Here is a 23539-nt window from a genome sequence, read left to right as displayed (position 1 = left end):
GCCACTGCACCGGGCCTTTTTTTTTTTTTTTTTTTTTTTTTAACATTTTTCATTCACTGTAGCTTGAGTTCTTTTTACCTGTAGTCATTAAATGTTATTTGGGAATGTAACTTTTAATGGCTGCCCAATATTCTTCTTCTTATTTTTTTTTTTTTTTGGGAGACAGCTCTGTTGCCCAGGCTGGAGTACAGTGGCACTATTGTGGCTCACTGCAGCCTCCACATCCTAGCTCAAGCAATCCTCTCACCTCAGCCTTCCAAGTAACTGGGACTATAGGTGTGTGCCATCACACCCAGGTAATCTTTAAATTTTTTTGTAGAGATGGGTCTCATTTTGTTGCCCAGATTGGTCTTGAACTCCTAGGCTCAAGTGATCCTACTGTCTCAGCCTCCCAAAGTGCTAGGATTACAGACATGAGCCATCAGACCCAGCCTGCCCACTATTCTTGAGTGTGTGAGGAGCATTTCATATATGGGTCCTAAGGATGCTTGTTGAGGTGACCCCAGTCATATCTTGGGCTCACTGGTACTGCCCTTCATCCAAACTACTGCTTGCTTACCTCTTTCTAGGCTCCCCCTGCCTTTGTTCTTGACCTCTCAATTTGTTCTCCATATTGAGTCAATAGATGTCTTTGTCTTTCTAAAGCTTACATCTATTCAAAATCCCTTTTTATTGAGCTGCATCCAGAATTGAACCCCATACGATCTGGCCTATGACCTCCTCTCCCCCATCTTTTTCTTTGTATACTTTGTCCCAGCCACACTGGTCCTTTTCTGCCCAGTGAACACACCTAGCTTAGGGTCCACCCCAAGCTTTTGATTCTGTCTTCTTTTGTCATGGGTACAGCCACATCTTTCAGGCTCAACTTGGACATCATCTGTTGGAGCCCTTTCCTTCCACCCTGGTAAAAGCAGCTTTCCCACAAAACTCTATGTCATCTTCTCAACAGATTTCTGTACTTGAAATTCTTGGTTTTTTGCTAGTCATGTTTGCCTTCCATCACATAGTAGGCCCTCAAATGTTTGTAGACTGGCAAAGGGAATGAGCACCCATTCAGCACCTGCAAACCCATTTTGGATTGTCAAAGCCTGCCTTGCTGTATGCGGGGAGAAATGCTAGCCTGTGTTGGGGCAGCAAGAGACTAAGCTCACCTGCTGCCCCACAGTGTACTATGGTCTTGCCGTGTATTGAGGCCTCAGGCCCTGTGACACACACACTTTCAAATGACTTCTTGTTGTATTTTTGCATTAGAAAGGGGCCCCGCCCTGTCCCTCTAACTCTTGACTGTGTGTTTATTGATCCATTATTAGTACAAACTCAGTGTTTCTTATATTCAATAGTTTATTGCTCATCTTGATTATTGTGGTGGTCAAATTGTCCCAGATTTGACATTGGGAGCCCCTTTAAGTTGGTTCCTGTGTTCTTGTGATATGCCCCTGTCAGTCATTTGAGTGCTTCCTTACTTTCTGGGATAAGATATTCCAGGCCCGTCTTGTATTCACCCTCCCTCAGCCATTTCTTCAAGGAGCCTGATTTCTTTTTGTGGTGAATGTTATTGGGGGTCCAGATCTGGGTGCCAGGTGAGTTCATTGCCACTGGAATTTCCTTGCTTCCGTGAGCCTTTCAGCAGATAATGTGGCTCCAGTTTTAGATGACAAAGTGGTAGCTAAGTGACTTATCCCAGAGCACATAGCTTGTAGGGACAGAGTTTATAGGGAGCACCCAAGAGGGTTTTGTTTTTTTTTTAAAATGGAGTCTCGCTCTGTCGCCCAGCCTGGAGTGCAGTGGTGCGATCTCGGCTCACTGCAACCTCCATCTCCCAGGTTCATGCCATTCTCCTGCCTCAGCCTCCTGAGCAGCTGGGACTACAGGTGCCTACTACCATGTCCGGCTAATTTTTTTGTATTTTTAGTAGAGACAGGGTTTCACTGTGTTAGCCAGGATGGTCTCGATCTTCTGACCTTGTGATCCGCCTGCCTTGGTCTCCCAAAGTGCTGGGATTACAGGCATGAGCCATCGCGCCTGGCCCCCAAGAGGCTTCTTGAGCCTGTAGGATATAAGGTCTTATCTTCAGGTAACTGACCTGTGTTTATTTTGTATGGCAGCGTGCTTTGGAATTATAATTTAATGCTATGTTCCAGTCAGTTTTAGAAGACTTCCCTCGCAGTTGTCTGTTACCCTGCCTCTCACCTCCGACACTGCAGGGCTGTGGAAGAGAGAGAGACACTGAGTATGCCTTGACATGGGTGGTGTCACATGTGATGAGACAGGTTTGCACAACCTGGCATGCATGAGGGCATCTTTGAGCCAGAGCAGAAGCTGACCTATCATGGGGCCGGAAACTGTTTGCTAAGTATATGGCTGGTTTACAGTTCTGGCTTTTGGAATGAAGATTGCAGGACCACAGGTTTGGAAGATCAGGGCCAACCTTGGTGAAAGTGAAAGGAGAATCTGAGTGAAAGGTGATGTCTCTCTGGTAAGCTATCATTGTTCCCTGTGTAGGGTTCTAGATACTTGGCATAGGATCTGTTTCGAAGTAGATGCCTAATTGAAGTCTTGCTATGTGATAAAGCATTAACAGAGGTGGAGCAACAATGGGAAGACATGTGGGGCAGTGGTGGGTTGCAGAGCTCCATGTGGGGAATTTGAGAAGTTGTTGGGAGCACATGGAGTTGGGCTCCTCAGCAGAGAAAGGCCAGTGCCCACATGTGGCAGGGCTGTCAATTTGAGTGAAAGTAAATGGAGAGAGAAGTGGGTCCGTAAGGGGCTTTTCAAAGGCGTTCTTCCTCAAGTATCAGAGGAAGAAGAAGCTGGTGAAGAACTGAGGTAGGAGGTACTGAGCCTGGCCTGCTTCTTCCTAAGCTCCATGTGGGATGTCCCGATGAGGGTTAGTCTGTTTGGACAGGGCTGAGTTGCCAAATGAAGACTCAGGTGGAACATGATCTGCATGGTCTGTCCCAAGACCTGGTGAGATTAGATGGCATAGTTGTCATACCTGCTGACTGGTTAGGGGATATGCATACCCCATATGGTGGTAGAATAATCCCGTATTTGTAGCACACTTAGATGCTGGTCTGCTGAAGGGCTAGAAAATTAAGTTCTCATTCTAAGTGAGCTGTGTTGACTGCCTGCAAAGCCTGGCCTGACCTGTGTGGGCTGCTGGTTACTTTATTTCAGGAGGTTGTGCTTCCTGGTGTCAGTCTGTTGATATACCCAACAAAGTGCCTGAAGCAAATGCTTTGCTACATTTTTTATTGGTGTATACTTTACACTCAGTCTGCAGGGTCAGGACAATAAAGAAGGGACCTACCTGCCTGGAGGGTATAGCCCCAAGATCCTGGCTCTTTGCTCTGCCCCACACCTGACACTCCTTCATGTTCTGACAGCCCTTGTCCAGTCTCAGCCTGGCTGGCACTTGTTGATTAACCTGCTGTTCTCCAGTTCTGCCTTGAGAATTGATGTTCTGTTATTGACCCCAGCTTAACTCAAACATGGACTGCTTTGACCAGACGTGTGAGAAGGGGCTGTGGGCTGCCTCGAGGGCCTCATGGCCAGCATAGCTTTTCTGAGAGACCTGTGCCATGGGGCTCCTGTCTCCTCTCTTGTGGCCTTAGGACACCCTAAAGCAGATAGTCTTGATGTTTGCTCCCTTGAATCAGACTGGATGCCTGTATACAAAGCTCAACCCAGCTCTTGACTCTCCTTGGCTCTCACAGCTACTTTTGGAGCTGAGAGGACCCTTTCTCCTTATCAGGGTCTGTGGGGATGGGTCCCACAGAAGCCAGCCTGGCCTTTGCTCAGTGGATCCTGGCCTGTCCTGGGCTGGCCACAGTATGAGCCACTTTTGTCTCCCTTGGGTTTGGTGCTGGATCCCTGCAGGTACCTCTCCTCTGACTTGAGTGTGGGCCTGGCTGAGAAATGTGATTATATGCCAGGAGATGTTCTAACCTCTCCTCGAAGGCAGTCAGGGAGAGACATCTTTACATCTCATGAAATGCCCAGGCTACCCCTCAGATGTCTCATTTTGGTAGAGCCTGCAAGGATGGCTTTTCATCCCTGCTTCCCTTTAGCCTTCTTGCCTGCAGACAATGTGGACCTTCCCTCAGCCCAAGATGTCGGCAGGCTGGGAGCAGCCCTTCCTGGGACTGTGCTCTCAGCTGCTGGCATGGGCCCCCAATTGTTCCCCTGAGAACAATGGGCACTCTCTTTGACTAGGAAGGGGAGTTCATGAAAGGAGCATTTCTTTGGATGCTTGAGAGCTTTGTGGCAAACCCGCCTGTGTGAGATGAACTGCAATTTCTTCCTGCCTCGAGTGGGTGTTCCCCATTTCTGAATGGACCTCTTGTGAACAAAGCACACCGGGAAATGCTGGTTGGGGATGGAAGGCATCCTTGGGGGTGGGCTGTCAGAATGGCATTTGCCCAGACTCATCAACTCAAATGCTTAGTGAAAATATAGGCTTCTATGTTTAAAAAAATCACTGACAAAGACTGAAAGAGAACATGACAAAGTAAAATAGATGATGTCAGGGCTTCAGATTGAAGGACTGATTTGAGGATTTTATTAGTGGCTCTAACTATGTTAAGCTGCCCTTTACTTTTTTGGGGAAGAAGATTAATTTTTGCTTTTAGATGAGAACAGCGAACATGAGATAAAAATGCTTCGTAGCTCAGACCACAAGGGCATTGACTGGGCCGAACAGTGTGTTCAGTATTGATCCTGTGGCCTTGGTGTTTGTGGCAGGGGCCAGGTTCTGCTTTGAGGTTTGCATGTCTAACAGCAGGACCAATGATAATCTCTTGTGGGCGTGGCTCTGCTAAGGCCACATGTACTTAACTTCCCTCATGATTTTTTACCTCAGGTGGGGACAAAGGCCTGGCCCTCTGACCTTAAGCTAGAGGCTCTTCCTGTTGGTCTGTGCCATCTCTCTGCAGCACAGCCATGTGACTGCCCATGTTCCTCATTAGCGGAAGGCCACAGAGCAGATTTATCTCATTGTCTTAGTCCATGGCACAGACACAGGATAACCCTGAGTGTGAGTCAGCACCAAGGCTTATACTCCATCAGAGGGTCCATCTCCTGCTTCCCTGAGCAGAGGACACACAGTCAGCTTGCAGTGAGGAGGCTTTGACAGCCTTATGTGGGAGTGCCTCCAAGGTGTTGTCTGTGGTACCCAGCCATAAATGGCTGCAGGTTGGCCCACCTCTGCAGCCTGACTAGGGATGAAGGAGCTAAGGGGTTGGGAATTGATGACCACGTCTGAAGGAAGGCAGGGACTTTGCCAAGGCAGGCCTCTACAGGTCCAGCATTGGGATGTCACAAGGCAGCAGTCTGTATCACTTTGAAATGAATCACTAAAAAGACCCCTAGGCATATCTGTTGGGGGACACGGCGAAGGGCCCAGCCCACACCTTGGGGGCTGACATGTCCAGAGGTATTGGTGGAAGGTGCCACCACAAAGACCCAAAGTTCCCTCCAAAAGATTTGTAGTGAGAAGGAATGCTCACCAAATCAGTTTCTCGATTATATGTTATTCTTAGAATCCCTCTTTACTGGCCATCATCAGCTGTGAAAGTGCTCGTCTATCTGTCTAGAGCCTTTGCTTGCCATTTCTAAGTCCTGCGACTCCTGCATGGATAAGACATCATCTTGTGGGCCCTGAATGATAAAGCTTGTGTTTTCTTGGTTTCATAAGCCAATTATAGTTATTTGGCCCTAGAGAGAGCCTAATTCTTCAGTTTTGTTTTTCAGCTATGCATAACTGACTCAGACTGTGGGTGGAAACCTGCTTTTATGAGAACTAAGTAATAGAAGCTCCTCCACCCCTTTGCTCTTTCTTCAGGTGTGGAGTGGTACTGGCTTGGGGTGAGAGACTTTGCTTGTGTTTCGTGGTGGTTTTTTTTTTTTTTTTTGACAGAGTCTTGCTCTGTCACCCACGCTGGAGTGCAGTGGTGCGATCTTGGCTCAATTCAAGCTCCACCTCCCGGTTCATGCCATTCTCCTGCCTCAGCCTCCCAAGTAGCTGGGACTACAGGCAACCACCACCATGCCTGGCTAATTTTTTTTGTATTTTTAGTAGAAATGAGGTTTCACTGTGTTAGCCAGGATGGGCTCGATCTTCTGACCTCGTGATCCACCTGCCTCAGCCTCCCAAAGTGCTGGGATTACAGGCACGAGCCACCGCGCCCAGCCGTTTTATTGAGACAGGTCTTGCTCTGTCACCCAGGCCAGGGTGCAGTGGCGCAATCATAGCTCACTGCAGCCTTGACTTCCCCAGGTTCAAGCAGTCTTCCCACCTAAGCCTCCTGAGTAGCTGGGACCACCACAACCAGCTAATTTTTGTGTTTTTTGTAAAGATGGTGTTTCCTGGTGTTGCCCAGGCTGATGGTGTTTAGTGCCTACAGGTGCTGTATCTTTATCAAAGTCAGTGTTTGATGATCTATTGTGTGCAGGAGAACACCAGTAAAACAGCTGGAGGGAGTGTCCCAGAGACTGAGGAGTGACCAAAATGTTCAAGTTTGGCAGTTCCCTGGTCGTTGGTCATGGTGATTTATTGTGGGCATCACAGTTTTAGAACTTTGCTTTTTTTTTTTTTTTTTTTGAGACGGAGTCTCACTCTGTCGCCCAGGCTGGGGTACAGTGGCACGATCTTGGCTCACTGCAACCTCCCCTTCCTGGGTTCAAGCAATTCTTCTGCCTCAGCCTCCTAAGTAGCTGGGATTACAGGCATGCACCAACGTGCCCGGCTAATTTTTTTTTGTTTTAAATTTAATTTTGTTTTGTTTTTGAGACAAAGTCTCACTCTTGTCCCCCAGGCTGGAGTGCAGTGGCGCGATCTCGGCTCACTGCAGCTTCCGCCTCCCGGGCTCAAGCAGTTCTCCTGCCTCAGCCTCCCAAGTAGCTGGGATTACAGGCGCCTGCCACCATGCCCAACTAATTTTTAAAATATTTTTAGTAGAGATGGGGTTTCACTATGTTGGCCAGGCTGGTCTCGAACTCCTGACCTCAGGTGATCCGTCCACCTCAGCCTCCCAAAGTGCTGAGATTATAGGCGTGAGCCACCGCGCCTGGCCTTTTTTTTGTATTTTTAGTAGAGGTGGGGTTTCATCATGTTGGCCAGGCTGATCTTGAACTCCTGACCTCATGATCCATGCGCCTCGGCCTCCCAAAGTGCTGGGATTGCAGGCTTGAGCCACCACACCTGCCCCCGCACCCCCCCTTTTTTTTTAAAGACTGCGTCATGCTATGTTGCCCAGGCTGGGCTCAACTCCTGGCCTCTAAGTGATCCTCCCGCCTCAGCCTCCTGAGTAGCTGGGATTATAGGTGTGAGCCACCATGCCCAGCTCAGTCTTTGGATCTTTTTGTGGATCTGCCCAGGTTTTGTGGTTTTGATTCTTAATGTTTTGGGATGCACTTTGTGGGTCAGGATTTCAGAAGCTGGTTATATGGCTTTTCAAGATCTTTTTTTCCTTAATGCTAGACTCACTTTCTATCTCAGAAGCACATTGTCTCTAAGGGTTGCTGAAACCGGAAGGTTTCCTGGCCTTTTGGGTGGCCTGTGAGCTAGAGCCTGTGATCTCGTTAAATCATGCTTTCTTGTGCAGTTTCTGCCTCCTGCAGATGTGCCTAGTAACTGTCTGAAGGCTTCTTTCAAGACAGCCTCTCCCAGCTCCAAGGCAGTGTTGGTGTTTAGTGTTGGCTGGTAGAGTGACCTGAAATGCTGGAGGAGTTCCATGGTGGGACCAGCTGGTCACCCCAAACTCATGTGCCTCTGTGCTTCTGCTGCTAAGGACCTCACAGCCCCAGTTCCTGCCTCTTTTCTGCCCTTTCTGGCCTGGCAGTCCTTAGAGGATTAGTTGTGGGTGACTATGTTACAGTAGGCAGAAATCTTTTTTTTTTTTTTTTTTTTTTTTTGAGTGTGTCTCGCTCTTTTTTCCTTGGTTTGAGTGCAATGGCACGATCTCGGCTCACCGCAACCTCCGCCTCCTAGGTTCAAGCGATTCTCCTGTCTCAGCCTCCCTAGTAGCTGGGACTATAGGCATGTGCCACCACGCCCGGCTAATTTTGTATTTTTAGTAGAGATGGAGTTTCTCCATATTGATCAGGCTGGTCTTGAACTTCCGACCTCAGGTGATCCGCCCACCTCGGCCTCCCACAGTGCTGGGATTACAGGCATGAGCCACTGTGCCCGGTGGCAGAAATCTTTATACTCTAAAGTATTGGCAAACCAAGGACTCTAAGGATAGTCAAAATCCCATGCATAAATGTGCCAGGATTTAGTGTACCCATTTTATTAATTATAGAGACAAAGTCTCACTATGTTGCCCAGGTTGGTCTTAAACTCCTGGCCTCAAACAATCCTCTCGACTTGGCCTCCTAGAGTGCTGGGATTACAGGTGTGAGCCACTGTGCCTGGCCTAGTCCACCTGTTTTAGATTGAAGAAGTGAAAGCAGGTCTTTGGGTTCTCACCTGCAGCAGGTCCCCCACTTCCCCTATGCCCCTTAGTCTTTTCATCTACTTCTGGCAGACAAGGGTTGACAGGCAACTCCCTGAGCTTCCCCAGCCTCAGCTTTGTTTCTGCATATGATTTTGGCTCCCCCATTGCCTGTTGCCTCCCCACTTACCTTAGATACTTTGAGCTTCTGTTTTGTGGTATGAAGAGTTGAACAGGACCCCACTCTGCACTGGGTCCAAGGTCAGTTGGGAAGGAGAACTAGGAAGAGGAGCCTGGACATGCCCTGGGCTCCTTTATGCAGCAGCCTCAAATTACTGTTCTCAGAGCCCATGGGAGACATAGGAACCATTATTGGCAGAGTCCATCATGTACCTGGCACTATAATCATATGAGGTTGGGATTGTTTCCCTGATTTTACAGATGAGGACACTGGGGCCAAGGTTGGGTCAAGCGCCAGCCAGCCTGGAGCTGGGATTTGCAGTGAAAGATGGACCTTCTCATGGAGTGGGAGAATGAGGATTGTTATCCCCATTGTTACGGGGATGAGTCCTGGCTTGTCTTTGGACCGCATCTGTGAGAAGGAACTTTCATATCCTGTTTCACCCTTAGGCCTTGAGAGGAAGAGAAGTGATCTAGAGCCTGTAAGTTTTGAAAGCTGAGGAGGTATCCAGAGTTCCTGTGGACTGAGGGGCTCCTGCTTTGTTAGGGTAGAGCAGGTGCTTTATCCCCAAGCACCTCCAGGATGAGCTAAGCCCTGAGCTGAGTCCTTTTGGGAGGGTGGGGCTCCTAGTGGAATCCTCTGGGGACTGTGGATGCTGCCAAACCTTCAGGCATATTCAGACTTTCCAGGTAGGGGTTTTCCCCAAATGGCCTTGAAAATGCAGAGGTGCCAGTGTGCCTGTGACTTGGCTAGGTTCCTTGTGGAAATTAGGTTTGTTTTGCTTCCTGTAGCCCTTCTATTAAAATGAATCATGACTGGGCATGGTGGCTCACACCTGTAATCCCAACACTTTGGCAGGCCGAGGCAGGAGGATCACTGACGCCCAGGAGTTCAAGACCAATCTGGACAACATAGCAAGACCCCATCTCTACAAAAAAGTTTTTAAATATTGGCCAGGCCTGGTGGCACACACCTGGCTCAAGTAGTCCCAGCTATTCAAGAGGCTGAAGTGGGATGATCACTTCAGCCCAGGAGTTTGAGATTGCAGTGAGCTGTGATTGCACCACTGCACTCCAGTCTGGTGACAGTGAGTGAGACCCTGGCTCAAAAAATGTATATTTAAGGGCTGGGCATGGTGGCCCACACCTGTAGTCCTGGGATTTTGGGACACTGAGGCAGGAGGATTGCTTGAGCCTAGAAGTTTAAAGCTAGTCTGGGCAATATAATGAGACCCTGTCTCTACAAAAAATAAAAAAATTTAAAAAAAAATAACCCAGGCATGTGCCTATGTCCCAGCTACTTGGGAGGCTGAGGTGGGAGGACTGCTTGAGCCTGGGAGGTTGAGGCTGCAATGTACCATGATCACACTACTGAACTCCAGCCTAGGCAACAGAGTGAGACCCTTTTATATATATATATATATGTATATAAAGAATCATTGCCAATGAAAGTGCTGCTTGGGCCTGATGTCACCAGTACCAAGACTGCTGGAGATGCAGGGGTTTTAGAACATTCAGGTTAATACTTTTTCTTCCTGAGTAGTACCCATGACCGTGGAGTGCCTGCCTGCTTCTGGGCTGTAGCTCTAGACACCTGTCCTGCAGCCAGATAACGGCTGGGACTTCAGGACTCTGGGGAGCCAAAATTGCAGAGGGAAAAGCAGGTGACTAGGTTGGAAAGGCTTGGCTCTTGTATTAGTCTGTTCTCGTGGTGCTATAAAGAAATACCTGAGACTGCTAATTTATAGAGAAAAGAGGTTTAAAATTGGCCCATGGTTCTGCAGGCTTTACAGGGAACATAGTGGCTTCTGCTTCTGGGGATGCCTCAGGAAGCTTCCAATCATAGCAGAAAGCAAAGGGAGAGCTGGCACTTCACACGGCCGGCCAGAACAGGAGGAAGGCTGGAGGAGGTGCTACACACTTTTTTTTTGAGATGGAGTTTCGCTCTTTTGCCCAGGCTGGAGTGAAGTGGCGCGATCTCGGCTCACTGCAACCTCCGCTCTCTGGGTTCAAGCGACTCTCTTGCCTCAGCCTCTCGAGTAGCTGGGATTATAGGTGCCTGCCATCATGCCTGGCTAATTTTTGTATTTTTAATAGAGACAGGGTTTCGCCTTGTTGACCAGGCTGGTCTTGAACTCCTGAACTCATTGATACACCCACTTCAGCTTCCCAAAGTACTAGCATTACAGGCATGAGCCTTTGCTCCCAGCCTACACTCTTTTAAACAACCAGATCTTGTGAGAACTCTATCATGAGAACAGCACTAGGGGGATGGTGCTAAACGATCCATGAGAAATCGCCCCCAAGATCCAGTCACCTCCCCCCAGGCCCCACCTCCAACACTGGGGGTAACAATTTGACATGAGATTTGGGCGGTATGTGAACCATATCAGCTCTGTTTTTCTGACATGACTTGCTCCAAAGACATGGGTAAACTTTACATGGCTGCAAAAGCCATGGGTAGACAATAGTGAAATAATTTGGTCATGTGCAGTGGCTCATAACTGTAATCCCAGCACTTTGGGAGGCCGAGGCAGCCGGATCACTGGAGGCCAGGAGTTTGAGACCAGCCTGGGCAACATGGCGAAATCCCATCTCTAAAAAAAGAAAAAGAAAAAAAAATTAGCCGGGCATGGTGTCACTCACCTGTGGTCCCAGCTATTCAGGAGGCTGAAATTGGAGAATCATTTGAACCCAGGAAGCAGAGGTTACAGTGAACTGAGATCGTGCCACTGCACTCGAGCCCAGGTGACAGAGTGAGACTCTGTCTCAATAAATAAATAAATAAAATAGTGAAATAATTTGTTCTCAGTAGTCAAAGTAAAGCTCATTTCTCATCTCCCATCTCCCAATTTGAAATTGAGCATTATAACTTGCTTTGGTGAAACCTGAGGTTTCCTTTAGTGTTTGTTGTTTGTTACATGATATTAACATTTTTTAAAGTTACTTGGCATAGTTAAAATAAGTGTATGACTTCCAAGGATGGCTTCGCTGTGGGAGCCTTCCTATAGAATGGCCTGAGTTTGTTCTGTAGGAACTGCCTGATAGCAGAACTTTGGCTGTTGGGGTCAGCAGAATAGGAAGTGAGCCAGGCTGGGAAGCCCTTCTCTGTTTTCTCTGTTAAAAAGTGCACTTGTGGCCGGGCGCGGTGCCTCACGCCTGTAATCCCAGCACTTTGGGAGGCCGAGGTGGGCAGATCACGAGGTCAGGAGATTGAGACCATCCTGGCTAACACGGTGAAACCCTGTCTCTACCAAAAATACAAAAAATTAGCCAGGTGTGGTGACGGGCACCTGTAGTCCCAGCTACTTGGGAGGCTGAGGCAGGAGAATGGCATGATCCTGGGAGGCGGAGCCTGCAGTGAGCCCAGATCGCACCACTGCACTCCAGCCTGGGTGACAGAGCGAGACTCTGTCTAAAACAAAACAAAACAAAACAAAAAGTGCCCTGTGTAGTTGAAGACAAACTTGCAGAGGCACCAGGCTGCTGACTTATCAACACTGATGGAGCACCTAGCCACTCAGGAATGTCCCGTGGTTCTAGCCAGCCATTTGGCTCCCACTTCTAGAGCTTCTTCTAGTCCCTCTCACCCTTGTTCAGTCTCCTCTGCAGGTGGCTTCTCCTTGGTTGACTTTACCCAGACCTCTATTCCAGGCCTTCCCTGTCACCTTTCTTCATCCTCCCTCTGCCATGTGAGCTCCTGTCCTACTGGTGGCCACTGGGATGGAATAGAGTTAGGAAATAACCCTCAGGTGACCAAAAACCGGGGTCCACACCCTAATTCACCTACTCTCCACCTCTCAGGACCCTACTCCTGTCACACTCCTGTAAAGTCTCATGGGCCTTACTTATTTGCTTCATGGGTGGTTTTTTTTGTTTGTTTTGCAAAACAAGAGCATTCAACCTTTATTTTATGTGTTTACATACGGATGTGGCAGTTTTCTTATTTAACATAAATGAAAATGTAAAGCTTAGGTTTTTCAGCCAAAACATTTGAAATAAGTGTGATTTTTTTTTTTTTTTTTTTTTTTTTTTTTTTTTGAGACAGAGTCACGCTCTGTCATCCAAGCTGGAGTGCAGTGGTGTGGTCTCTGCTCACTGCAGCCTCCGCCTCCTAGGTTCAAGCAATTCTTGTGCATCAGCCTCCCGACTAGCTGGGACTACAGGTGTGCACCACCATGCCTGACTAATTTTTGTGTTTTTAGTAGAGATGGGATTTTGCCATGTTGGCCAGGCTGGTCTCAAACTCCTGACTTCAAGTGATCCACCTGCCTCAACCTCCCAAAGTGCTGGGATTACAGGCGTGAGCCACCACGCCCAGCCAATAAGTGTGATTTTTATAGTTAAAAAAGATTTTAGAAGAAAAATATATTTAGTGTTTTTCATGAGTTTGAAGATACCCATGTTTACAGATATTTTAACATTTCTGATGTTTGATGGTGAGTGACAGGGTGGGAGATTCTTAATTAGATGATGGCACATCTTATAGTTGATGGAATGTGGTATCACAAAAGAAACACAATTTGCTGACCCTTAATGAGTGGCTCAGAGAGCAATTAGGAAATGATAACCCCGATAATAATAATTCCTTTTTTTTTTTTTTTTTTTTTTGAGATGGAGTCTCACTCTGGCACCCAGGATGGAGTGCAGTGGCATGATCTCAGTTCACTGCAACCTCCACATCCCAGGTTCAAGCAATTCTTCTGCCTCAGCCTCCTGAGTAGCTGGGACTACAGGCACACGCCACCACACCCGACTAATTTTTGTATTTTTAGTAGAGATGGGGTTTCACCATGTTGGCCAGGCTGGTCTTGAACTCCTGACCTCAGGTGATCTGCCCACCTTGGCCTCCCGAAGTGCTGGGATTACAGGGGTGAGCCACCATGCCTGGCCCAATAATAACAACTCCTAACAATGTCAGTCATCTCATGGTTTAAAAAAATTTTTTTTTGAAATAAATACAGATGGGGTCTTGCTGTGTTGGCCAGGGTGGTCTCTAATGCCTCCTGGCCTCAAGCAATCCTCCCGAGCCTTGACCTCCCAAAGTACTGGGATTATAAGTATGAGCTACCATGCCCAGCTTTCCAATACGTTTTTGCTGAGTGTAGGAAATCTGTTTAAATTAGTTTAAAGGGGGGAAATTATCTAGTTTCTGATAAGGCTGCTGCTGCCTGACACCTGGGGACAAGCCTGGGGTCTCCTTTCCAAATCACTCAAGTACCTTGTCTTTTGGCAGGAGGAAGCTCAGGGAACCAGAGCCACTGGGGAACCCAACAGTCATGGCTTTAGCTTTCCTGCCACAGGGGCGGATCCTCATGTGGGATGAGGATCCCAATGTGCCTCCCTACCAGCCCCCACCGCCCTTCACAGCACCCATGGAGGGCAAGGGCTCCCGTCCCAAGAACACGACCCCACACCGGTCACCTCCTCCCTCTGTCCCTCCTTAACCCGCAAGCGCCTGAGTGGAGGCAGGGTAGGGCAGGGGCCTGAAGACAACATGGTGTTGTCTGTGGAGACCGGTGGCCTGCAGACCATCGCCCACCGGAAGCCGACACCTGACCTAGCACGCACTGACACGGGCCTGGACAAGCCCGCCCTCTCTGGTCCTCCCAAACCCCAAAGCAGCTGGAGAGACTTTGGGGACTTTTTTATTTTTATTTTTTGCCTAACAGCTTTTGATTTGTTCATAGAGAATAATTATTCGCTTCGTTTTTGATGGCTGGCTCTGAAAGCACCATGTGGAGTGGAGGTGAAGGGAGCAAGGAACCATGAATGAACTCTATTGACAAGCAGTGGCTATGAAGGGCAGTCTTGGGCTAAGGCTGGCAGTGAGATGTACTGTGTGTTGGCCACTTTGTCTCTGGACTTGTTATAGGACAATGGAGATGAGAGTGCCTTCAGGCCAACCAGAGAATGGGGGGTGTCACCTTTCTTGCACTGGGGCAGGAGTAGGTGTTTCCCAAAAGTGAGAGGAGCCACACATGGGGCCAGGGCAAGAGCCAAGTCATATTTTCCTCTTGTCAGCTGATGGTGGAGGTTTCTATGGTGGCATTTCCGTGGGTGCTCTGAGTATGACCAGTTATCTCTGTGGAAAGGGACTTCCACACTGAAAGAAGTCTGGGAGATGCTGTTGAGTTGGAATAAGGTGATGAGCTCCTTAGGCCTGCTTCTGTGCTTGGTCTCTCCAAGGGCAGAAGAGGGCTCTGTATATTTCCTGTACTTGATTGACTATAGAGCCTCTCTCTTTTAGAGAGACCAGAGCTCCTTGGGATTCCTTTAATAAGCACTATTCTAGAATAGTTGATTCTAGTCCCCGCTCCCTGGGCACCACAGTTTGTTTTAAGATTTGAGCAGCAGGGTAAATGAAAACATTAGATACAACTAACTTTCTTTGCTACACAAATGTGCCCCACTATACTTGAATGTAACGTGATGATGTAAAGTGAGTCCTTCAGGGCATTGAACCCTCCCTTGTACCCAGACCTGTATGCATCTCCACTTTGGGGCAGGAGGCATCCTCCAGGCCAGGCATGTGACCTGAGCAAAGATGTGGTGTCTGCAGAGGGTCAGGGAGAAGTCTGAGGCAAGGGTGGAAAGGATTGCTGAGGGCTGGGATGTGATTTGATTCTGCAGGTAGAATGGGCAAGTAGGTGGCAGGGTGTGTCACTGTTATAAAATCCACAACAGTCGTGAGCTCCATGGCATCAGTTCTCAGGAATGAGACATGTGCTTGAGTGCCAGCACTGCTGTCTCCCCACTGTGTGACCTTGGGTGAGATATTTGCCTCCCAAGCTAGTCCATCTCATAGCCCTAGTCTTGTGACAGATAAAGAAACTCAGTTGTGTCTCTCTAGGGGAGAGCAATTAGCTTCCCCAGCAGGCATTCTGAATTACACCCTAAGCTTGTCATACAATTCAAGTTAACTGTTGCGATCATATTCAGGTTATGCAGTGACAATAGTACTTTTAATTTATGCTTGTGTCTCTTCTAGGTATCAGCAGCAGGGAAGGAGGCTTTGCCATCTTGGCTGCACTGGGACCCACAGAGCCACACCCTGGAGGGCCTCCCCCTTGACACTGATAAGGGTGTGCATTACATTTCGGTGAGCGCTGCACGGCTGGGGGCCAACGGGAGTCACATCCCCCAGACCTCCAGTGTGTTCTCCATTGAGGTCTACCCTGAAGACCACAGTGAGCTGCAGTCAGTGAGGACAGCCTTCCCAGACCCTGGTGAGGTGATATCATCTGCCTGTGCTGTGGATGAATCTGTGACTGTTTTGACGGTGATTTTGGATGCCGACCTCACCAAGATGACCCCAAAGCAAAGGATTGACCTCCTGCACAGGATGCGGAGCTTCTCAGAAGTAGAGCTTCACAATATGAAATTAATGCCGGTGGTGAATAACAGACTATTTGACATGTCGGCCTTCATGGCTGGCCCGGGAAATGCAAAAAAGGTGGTGGAGAATGGGGCCCTTCTCTCCTGGAAGCTGGGCTGCTCCCTGAACCAGAACAGTGTGCCTGACATTCGTGGTGTGGAGGCTCCTGCCAGGGAGGGTGCTATGTCTGCTCAGCTTGGCTACCCTGTGGTGGGTTGGCACATCGCCAATAAGAAGCCCCCTCTTCCCAAACGCATCCGGAGGCAGATCCATGCCACACCCACACCTGTCACTGCCATTGGGCCCCCAACCACGGCTATCCAGGAACCCCCATCCAGGATCGTGCCAACACCCACATCTCCAGCCATTGCTCCTCCAACAGAGACCATGGCTCCTCCAGTCAGGGATCCTGTTCCTGGGAAACCCACGGTCACCATCCGGACTCGAGGCGCCATTATTCAGACCCCAACCCTAGGCCCCATCCAGCCTACTCGGGTGTCAGAAGCTGGCACCACAGTTCCTGGCCAGATTCGCCCAACGATGACCATTCCTGGCTATGTGGAGCCTACTGCAGTTGCTACCCCTCCCACAACCACCAAGAAGCCACGAGTATCCACACCAAAACCAGCAACGCCTTCAACTGACTCCTCCACCACCACAACTCGCAGGCCAACCAAGAAACCACGGACACCCCGGCCAGTGCCCCGGGTCACCACCAAAGTTCCTATCACCAGATTGGAAACTGCCTCACCGCCTACTCGTATTCGCACCACCACCAGTGGAGTGCCCCGTGGCGGAGAACCCAACCAGCGCCCAGAGCTCAAGAACCATATTGACAGGGTAGATGCCTGGGTTGGCACCTACTTTGAGGTGAAGATCCCGTCAGACACTTTCTACGACCATGAGGACACCACCACTGACAAGCTGAAACTGACCCTGAAACTGCGGGAGCAGCAGCTGGTGGGCGAGAAGTCCTGGGTACAGTTCAACAGCAACAGCCAGCTCATGTATGGCCTTCCCGACAGCAGCCACGTGGGCAAACACGAGTATTTCATGCATGCCACAGACAAGGGGGGCCTGTCGGCTGTGGATGCCTTCGAGATCCACGTCCATAGGCGCCCCCAAGGGGATAGGGCTCCTGCAAGGTTCAAGGCCAAGTTTGTGGGTGACCCGGCACTGGTGTTGAATGACATCCACAAGAAGATTGCCTTGGTAAAGAAACTGGCCTTCGCCTTTGGAGACCGAAACTGTAGCACCGTCACCCTGCAGAATATCACCCGGGGCTCCATCGTGGTGGAATGGACCAACAACACACTGCCCTTGGAGCCCTGCCCCAAAGAGCAGATCGCTGGGCTGAGCCGCCGGATCGCTGAGGATGATGGAAAACCTCGGCCTGCCTTCTCCAACGCCCTAGAGCCTGACTTTAAGGCCACGAGCATCGCTGTGATGGGCTCTGGCAGTTGTCGGCACCTACAGTTTATTCCTGTGGCACCACCCAGGAGAGTGCCTTCAGAGGCGCCGCCCACAGAGGTGCCTGACAGGGACCCTGAGAAGAGCAGTGAGGATGATGTCTACCTGCACACAGTCATTCCGGCCGTGGTGGTCGCAGCCATCCTGCTCATTGCTGGCATCATTGCCATGATCTGCTACCGCAAGAAGCGGAAGGGCAAGCTTACCCTTGAGGACCAGGCCACCTTCATCAAGAAGGGGGTGCCTATCATCTTTGCGGACGAACTGGACGACTCCAAGCCCCCACCCTCCTCCAGCATGCCACTCATTCTGCAGGAGGAGAAGGCTCCCCTACCCCCTCCCGAGTACCCCAACCAGAGTGTGCCCGAGACCACTCCTCTGAACCAGGACACCGTGGGAGAGTACACGCCCCTGCGGGATGAGGATCCCAATGCGCCTCCCTACCAGCCCCCACCGCCCTTCACAGCACCCATGGAGGGCAAGGGCTCCCGTCCCAAGAACATGACCCCATACCGGTCACCTCCTCCCTATGTCCCTCCTTAACCCGAAAGCGCCTGGGTGGAGGCAGGGTAGGGCAGGGGCCTGGAGACAACATGGTGTTGTCTGTGGAGACCGGTGGCCTGCAGACCATCACCCACCGGAAGCCGACACCTGACCTAGCACGCACTGACACGGGCCTGGACAAGCCCGCCCTCTCTGGTCCTCCTAAACCCCAAAGCAGCTGGAGAGACTTTGGGGACTTTTTTATTTTTATTTTTTGCCTAACAGCTTTTGGTTTGTTCATAGAGAATTCTTCGCTTCGTTTTTGATGGCTGGCTCTGAAAGCACCATGTGGAGTGGAGGTGGAGGGAGCGAGGAACCATGAATGAACTCGCAGGCAGTGCCAGGTGGCCCCCTGGCTCTCTGCGTTTTGCCTTTAACACTAACTGTACTGTTTTTTCTATTCACGTGTGTCTAGCTGCAGGATGTAACATGGAAAACAGTAACTAAAGATTAAATTCAAAGGACTTTCAGAAGTTAAGGTTAAGTTTTTACATTTAATCTGCTGTTTACCTAAACTTGTATGTATAATTTTTGGGTGGGTATGGGGAATTGCTTTGCTAAAAATAAGCTCCCAGGGTGTTTCAAACTTAGAGAAGACCAAGGGACAGTATTTTTTATCAAAGGAATCCTATTTTTTCACACTACGTCAACTTGGTTGCTCTGATATTCCAGAGCCTGATTGGGGGCCTCCCGGCCCTGGCTCATGCCAGGTCCTTGGTGCTGGGTTTGCTCTCCCGCTGTTGCCAGGGGCTGGAAGCTGGAGGGGTCTCTTGGGCCATGGACATCCCCACTTCCAGCCCACGTACACTAGTGGCCCACCACCAAGGGGTCTTCATTTCCATGAAAAAGGGACTCCAAGAGGCAGCGGTGGCTGTGGCCCCCAACTTTGGTGCTCCAGGATGGGCCAGCTGCTTGTGGGGTCACCCGGGAGGTCGAAGGTCTCGACCACATCAACCTATTTTGTTTTACCCTTCTGTGTGTGCGTTGTTGGTTTTTTTTTTCCTCCTAAAAGGAATACCACGGTTTTTTGAAACACTCAGTGGGGGACATTTTGGTGAAGATGCAATATTTTTATGTCATGTGATGCTCTTTCCTCACTTGACCTTGGCCGCTTTGTCCTAACAGTCCACAACCCTACCCGGACCCACCCCATCCCTTTTCTCTGGCACTCCAGTCCCAGGCCTTGGGCCTGAACTACTGGAAAAGGTCTGGTGGCTGGGGAGGAGTGCCAGCAATAGTTCATAATAAAAAAATCTGTGAGCTCTCAAAGCTAATTTTTTACTAAAGTTTTTATACAGCCTCAAATTGTTTTATTAAAAAGATTAAAAATGGTGATGCTTACAGCAGTTTGTACGAGCTCTTAGTGTTGATTCCATGGAACTGACGGCTTTGCTTATTTTGATTTTTTCCCCCTACTTTTCCTAATGTTTAAATTCTGGAATTACACTGGGGTTCTTTTGCCTTTTTTAGCAGAACATCCGTCCGTCCATCTGCATCTCTGTCCCATGACTCAGGGGCGCCCACTCTGCTTTGATTCTCCTGTGGAAGAAACCATTTTGAGCATGACTTTTCTTGATGTCTGAGAGTTATTTTGGGTACCTTTTAGGGAGGAATGCCTTTTGCAATAATGTATCCCTTCCCTGATTGAGGGTGGGTGGGTGGGTGGACCCAGGCTCCCTTTGCACACGGAGCAGCTACTTCTAAGCCATATCGACTGTTCTGCAGAGGATTGGTGTGTGCTGCCTCAGGAGGGGAGGGCTGAGAGGAGGGGAGGGGTCTCTGTCCTACTGTTCTCCAGAGGGCATTTCCCCTTGCGCCTTCTCCCACAGGGCCCAGCCCCTCTCCCCTGCCCCAGTCCCCAGGGGTACTCTGGATTGAGCAGTGCTCCTGTGGGGGAGCCTGTAAATGCAGGCTCAGTGGACCACTGGTGACTGGGCTCATGCCTCCAAGTCAGAGTTTCCTTGGTGCCCCCAGAGACAGGAGCACAAGTGGGATCTGACCTGGTGAGATTATTTCTGATGACCTCATCAAAAAATAAACAATTCCCAATGTTCCAGGTGAGGGCTTTGAAAGGCCTTCCAAACAGCTCCGTTGCCCCTAGCAACTCCACCATTGGGCACTGCCATGCAAGAGACGTGGCTGGCCCAGAATGGCCGGTTGCCATAGCAACTGGAGGCGATGGGGCAGTGAACAGAATAACAACAGCAACAATGCCTTTGCAGGCAGCCTGCTCCCCTGAGTGCTGGGCTGCTGATGGCCGCTGGACTCTGTGAGATGGAGAGCCAATCTCACGTTCAAGTGTTCACCAACCACTGATGTGTTTTTATTTCCTTCTATATGATTTTAAGATGTGTTTTCTGCATTCTGTAAAGAAACATATCAAACTAAATAAAAGCAGTGTCTTTATTACAACGCTGTTGCCTCTGGGCATCTGTTTCCCTGGCATCTGGAGAGGTTCCTGGACATGAGGGGTTGGGGGCTCATGTGACAGAGCGAAGAGGAGACTCAGCCAGGTCCACTTGGGGTTGGCCCAGTGGCCTCCACGTAAGCCTTACCATTTCTGTGCTGGGAGGGCTGGGTGTGCACTCCAGAAACTGCCAACATGTAATGCCCCCTTTGCCCCTCTTCTGCCTGTGAGCCAGCTAAAACAAGTCTCCTTCATCCTCAGTCCCTCATCTGTAAGGGGTGGGGAATAGCAGATAACCCAGTGAGACTGGCTGGGAAGGAGGATGGTGGGAAAGATGTCACAGGTTTTCTGCCCCAGAGTGGGTCAGCCCCTGTATCTCCTGGGTAGGGGTCCTTCAGGCCAGGTCTCTGAAGATGGGGACCTAGGGATGCCTCTGGCTGCAGCTCTACCCCAGCTCCTGCCCACATTGTCTTGTGGGCTTGGGAATGGCTAGTCTCCCAGGTAGTCTCAAGGCAGGTTTGTGTTGGCCTCGGGGTGGGAACAATAGTTTCTGGCCAGGCTGCTCTGCCTTGGTTGACCTGTAGGTTCTGGGGGTTGGGGGTGACCTTCAGTGTCTGGCTTGCGATGGACAGGCCAGCTGGGTAGGCTGATCATGACTCAGTGCCCAGGAAGGGGCAGATGGGTTGTCCTAGGACACTGCCCGGAGTGTGGGCGGCAGGAGATGCAGCTGCTGTATTTCAAGGAGCAAAGGGGCAGAATCGAGTGATTGGTCACAGAACAACTGGTGCCTCTTCTGGGCTCAACTCTGCCATCACTGGCTCCTTACCATGCCCCCTGCTCCTCTGCTCAAAGCTTTCAAGACCCAGAGAGGCAGATAAGAGCTGAGTCCCAGGGTCGGGGGTTGTTGAAGGTCCAACAACTACTTGGAGTTAAGACCTGAATGTGCACCACGCTAAGCGCTGGGAAAGGCTGTCCCCAGCACACACTTCACTCCCTAGGCCTAGCAGCAGGGGCCCAGGAAATTACCCCATCCTTACTCTCTTGACCTCAGGAGGTTTTGCTTAACATCTAACCTGAAGCCACTGGGTAATGAGTGGACTCACTGTTCTGAACTCAAGTAAGGGAATACTTGGTCTTGGCAGAGAACATTAAGGCCAGAAGGACCTCTGGCCTCTGCCCTGCCTTGCCTCCTTTGGGGGATGGGGGAATATACCCTCTTTAGCCCAGCAGACCCTTGACCCCTGGCACTCCTGCCAGATCCCTGTTCCTTGATTTGGATGAGGACTGCTCAGGTCTTTTAAGCTGGGGTTAGAGGGTCGTAGACAGGAGGGCAGGAAAGAAGGAACATCAGACCTGCAGGAATCTACCTTCCCACATTCCTCTGACCTGGAATGACTCTGGCCTGGCTTGGAGACAGTGCTGGTCTCAGAAAATTCTAGAGGAATCTGCATTTTCTCTTGGTGTAAAGGCACTGCCTTGGGCCTAGATCTTTTTTTTTTTTTTTTTTTTTTTTGTTTGTTTGTTTGTTTTGAGACGGAGTCTCGCTGTGTCTCCCAGGCTGGAGTGCAGTGGCTTGATCTCCTCACTGCAAGCTCCGCCTCCCGGGTTCACGCCATTCTCCCGCCTCAGCCTCCCAAGTAGCTGAGACTACAGGCGCCCGCCACCACGCCCGGCTAGTTTTTTGTATTTTTAGTAGAGACGGGGTTTCACCATGTTAGCCAGGATAGTCTCGATCTCCTGACCTCGTGATCCACCCGCCTCGGCCTCCCAAAGTGCTGGGATTACAGGCTTGAGCCACCGCGCCCGGCCGGGCCTAGATCTTTGAGCTAGTCTTGGGATCAGGGCTGTTAGCTGGAAAATCCTGTGGTGTGTTTACGCCAACCTGGCCTCTAGAATACCACCAGTTTGGGACCGGGAACGGTAGCTCACAGCTGTAATCCCAGCACTTTGGGAGGCCAAGGCGGGCGGATCATGAGGTCAGGAGATGAGACCATTCTGGCCAACATGGTGAAACCCCATTTCTACTAAAAAATACAAAAAAATTAGCTGGGCATGGTGGCAGGTGCCTGTAGTCCGGGCTACTCGGGAGGCTGAGGCAGGAGAATGGCATGAACCACGGAGGCGGAGCTTGCAGTGAGCTGAGATGGCGCCATTGCACTGCACTCTAGCCTGGGTGACAAGAGCAAGACTCTGTCTAAAAAAAAAAAAAAAAAAAAAAGAATACCACCAGTCTTGGGGGGACTGGAGGCTCCACACTACTTACCTCATTGCAGCCCACAGCCTTGCCTCCCCTTGTTGCCAACAGGTTGAACAAGCTCCTAGGAGAGGCCCTTTCCTAGCTCCCCTACAGCATAGAAGGCCCAATTCAAGCATCAGTCTTTCGAGAGTAAGCTTCATTTCTCTATTTCTTTTCTCTTTTTTTTGTTTTTTTTGTTTTGTTTATTTATTTATTTATTTTTTTTTTAATTTTATTTTTTTTTTTTGAGACGGAGTCTCGCTCTGTCGCCCAGGCTGGAGTGCAGTGGCCGGATCTCAGCTCACTGCAAGCTCCGCCTCCCGGGTTCCCGCCATTCTCCTGCCTCAGCCTCCCAAGTAGCTGGGACTACAGGCGCCCACAACCGCGCCCGGCTAATTTTTTGTATTTTTAGTAGAGACGAGGTTTCACCGTGGTCTCGATCTCCTGACCTTGTGATCCGCCCGCCTCGGCCTCCCAAAGTGCTGGGATTACAGGCGTGAGCCACCGCGCCCGGCCTGTTTTGTTTTTTTAAGAGACTGAGTCTTGCTCTGTCGCCCAGGCTGGAGTGCAGTGGCATGATCTCAGTTCACTGCAACCTCAGCCTCCTGGGTTCTAGCAATTCTCCTGCCTCAGCCTCCTGAGTAGCTGGGACTACAGGTGCAAGCTGCCATGCCTGGCTAGTTTTTTGTATTTTAGTAGAGATGGGGTTTCACCATGTGGCCCAGGCTGGTCTCGAACTCCTGAACTCAGGCAATCCACCCGCCTCGGCCTCCCAAAGTGCTAGGATTATAGGCATGAGCCACCGCATCAGGCCTATTTCCCTCCCCTCCCCTCCCATTCCTTTCCTTTCCTTTCCTCCTTTTCTTTTCTTTCATTTTTTTTTTTTTTTT

At 49.9% G+C, this 23539-nt stretch overlaps 1 protein-coding gene across 8 annotated transcripts in view; it reads left to right on the top strand.

The window, feature by feature from the left end:
• The window catches only part of DAG1 (dystroglycan 1), a 75977-nt gene extending 55559 nt beyond the window's left edge, over positions 1–20418 (top strand). For all 8 annotated transcript variants that reach the window (XM_025375320.1, XM_025375312.1, XM_025375318.1 and 5 more), the window contains one exon: positions 15607–20418. In XM_025375320.1, the coding sequence (XP_025231105.1) occupies positions 15607–18006 (2400 nt within the window). In that variant the 3' untranslated portion in view covers positions 18007–20418. The remainder of the gene's footprint in view (positions 1–15606) is intronic.
• The last annotated feature ends 3121 nt before the right edge of the window (positions 20419–23539 follow it).

The sequence above is a fragment of the Theropithecus gelada genome, chromosome 2 (assembly GCF_003255815.1).
Source record: "Theropithecus gelada isolate Dixy chromosome 2, Tgel_1.0, whole genome shotgun sequence".
Taxonomy (NCBI): domain Eukaryota; kingdom Metazoa; phylum Chordata; class Mammalia; order Primates; family Cercopithecidae; genus Theropithecus; species Theropithecus gelada.
This window is presented reverse-complemented; position numbering and strand designations above follow the sequence as displayed.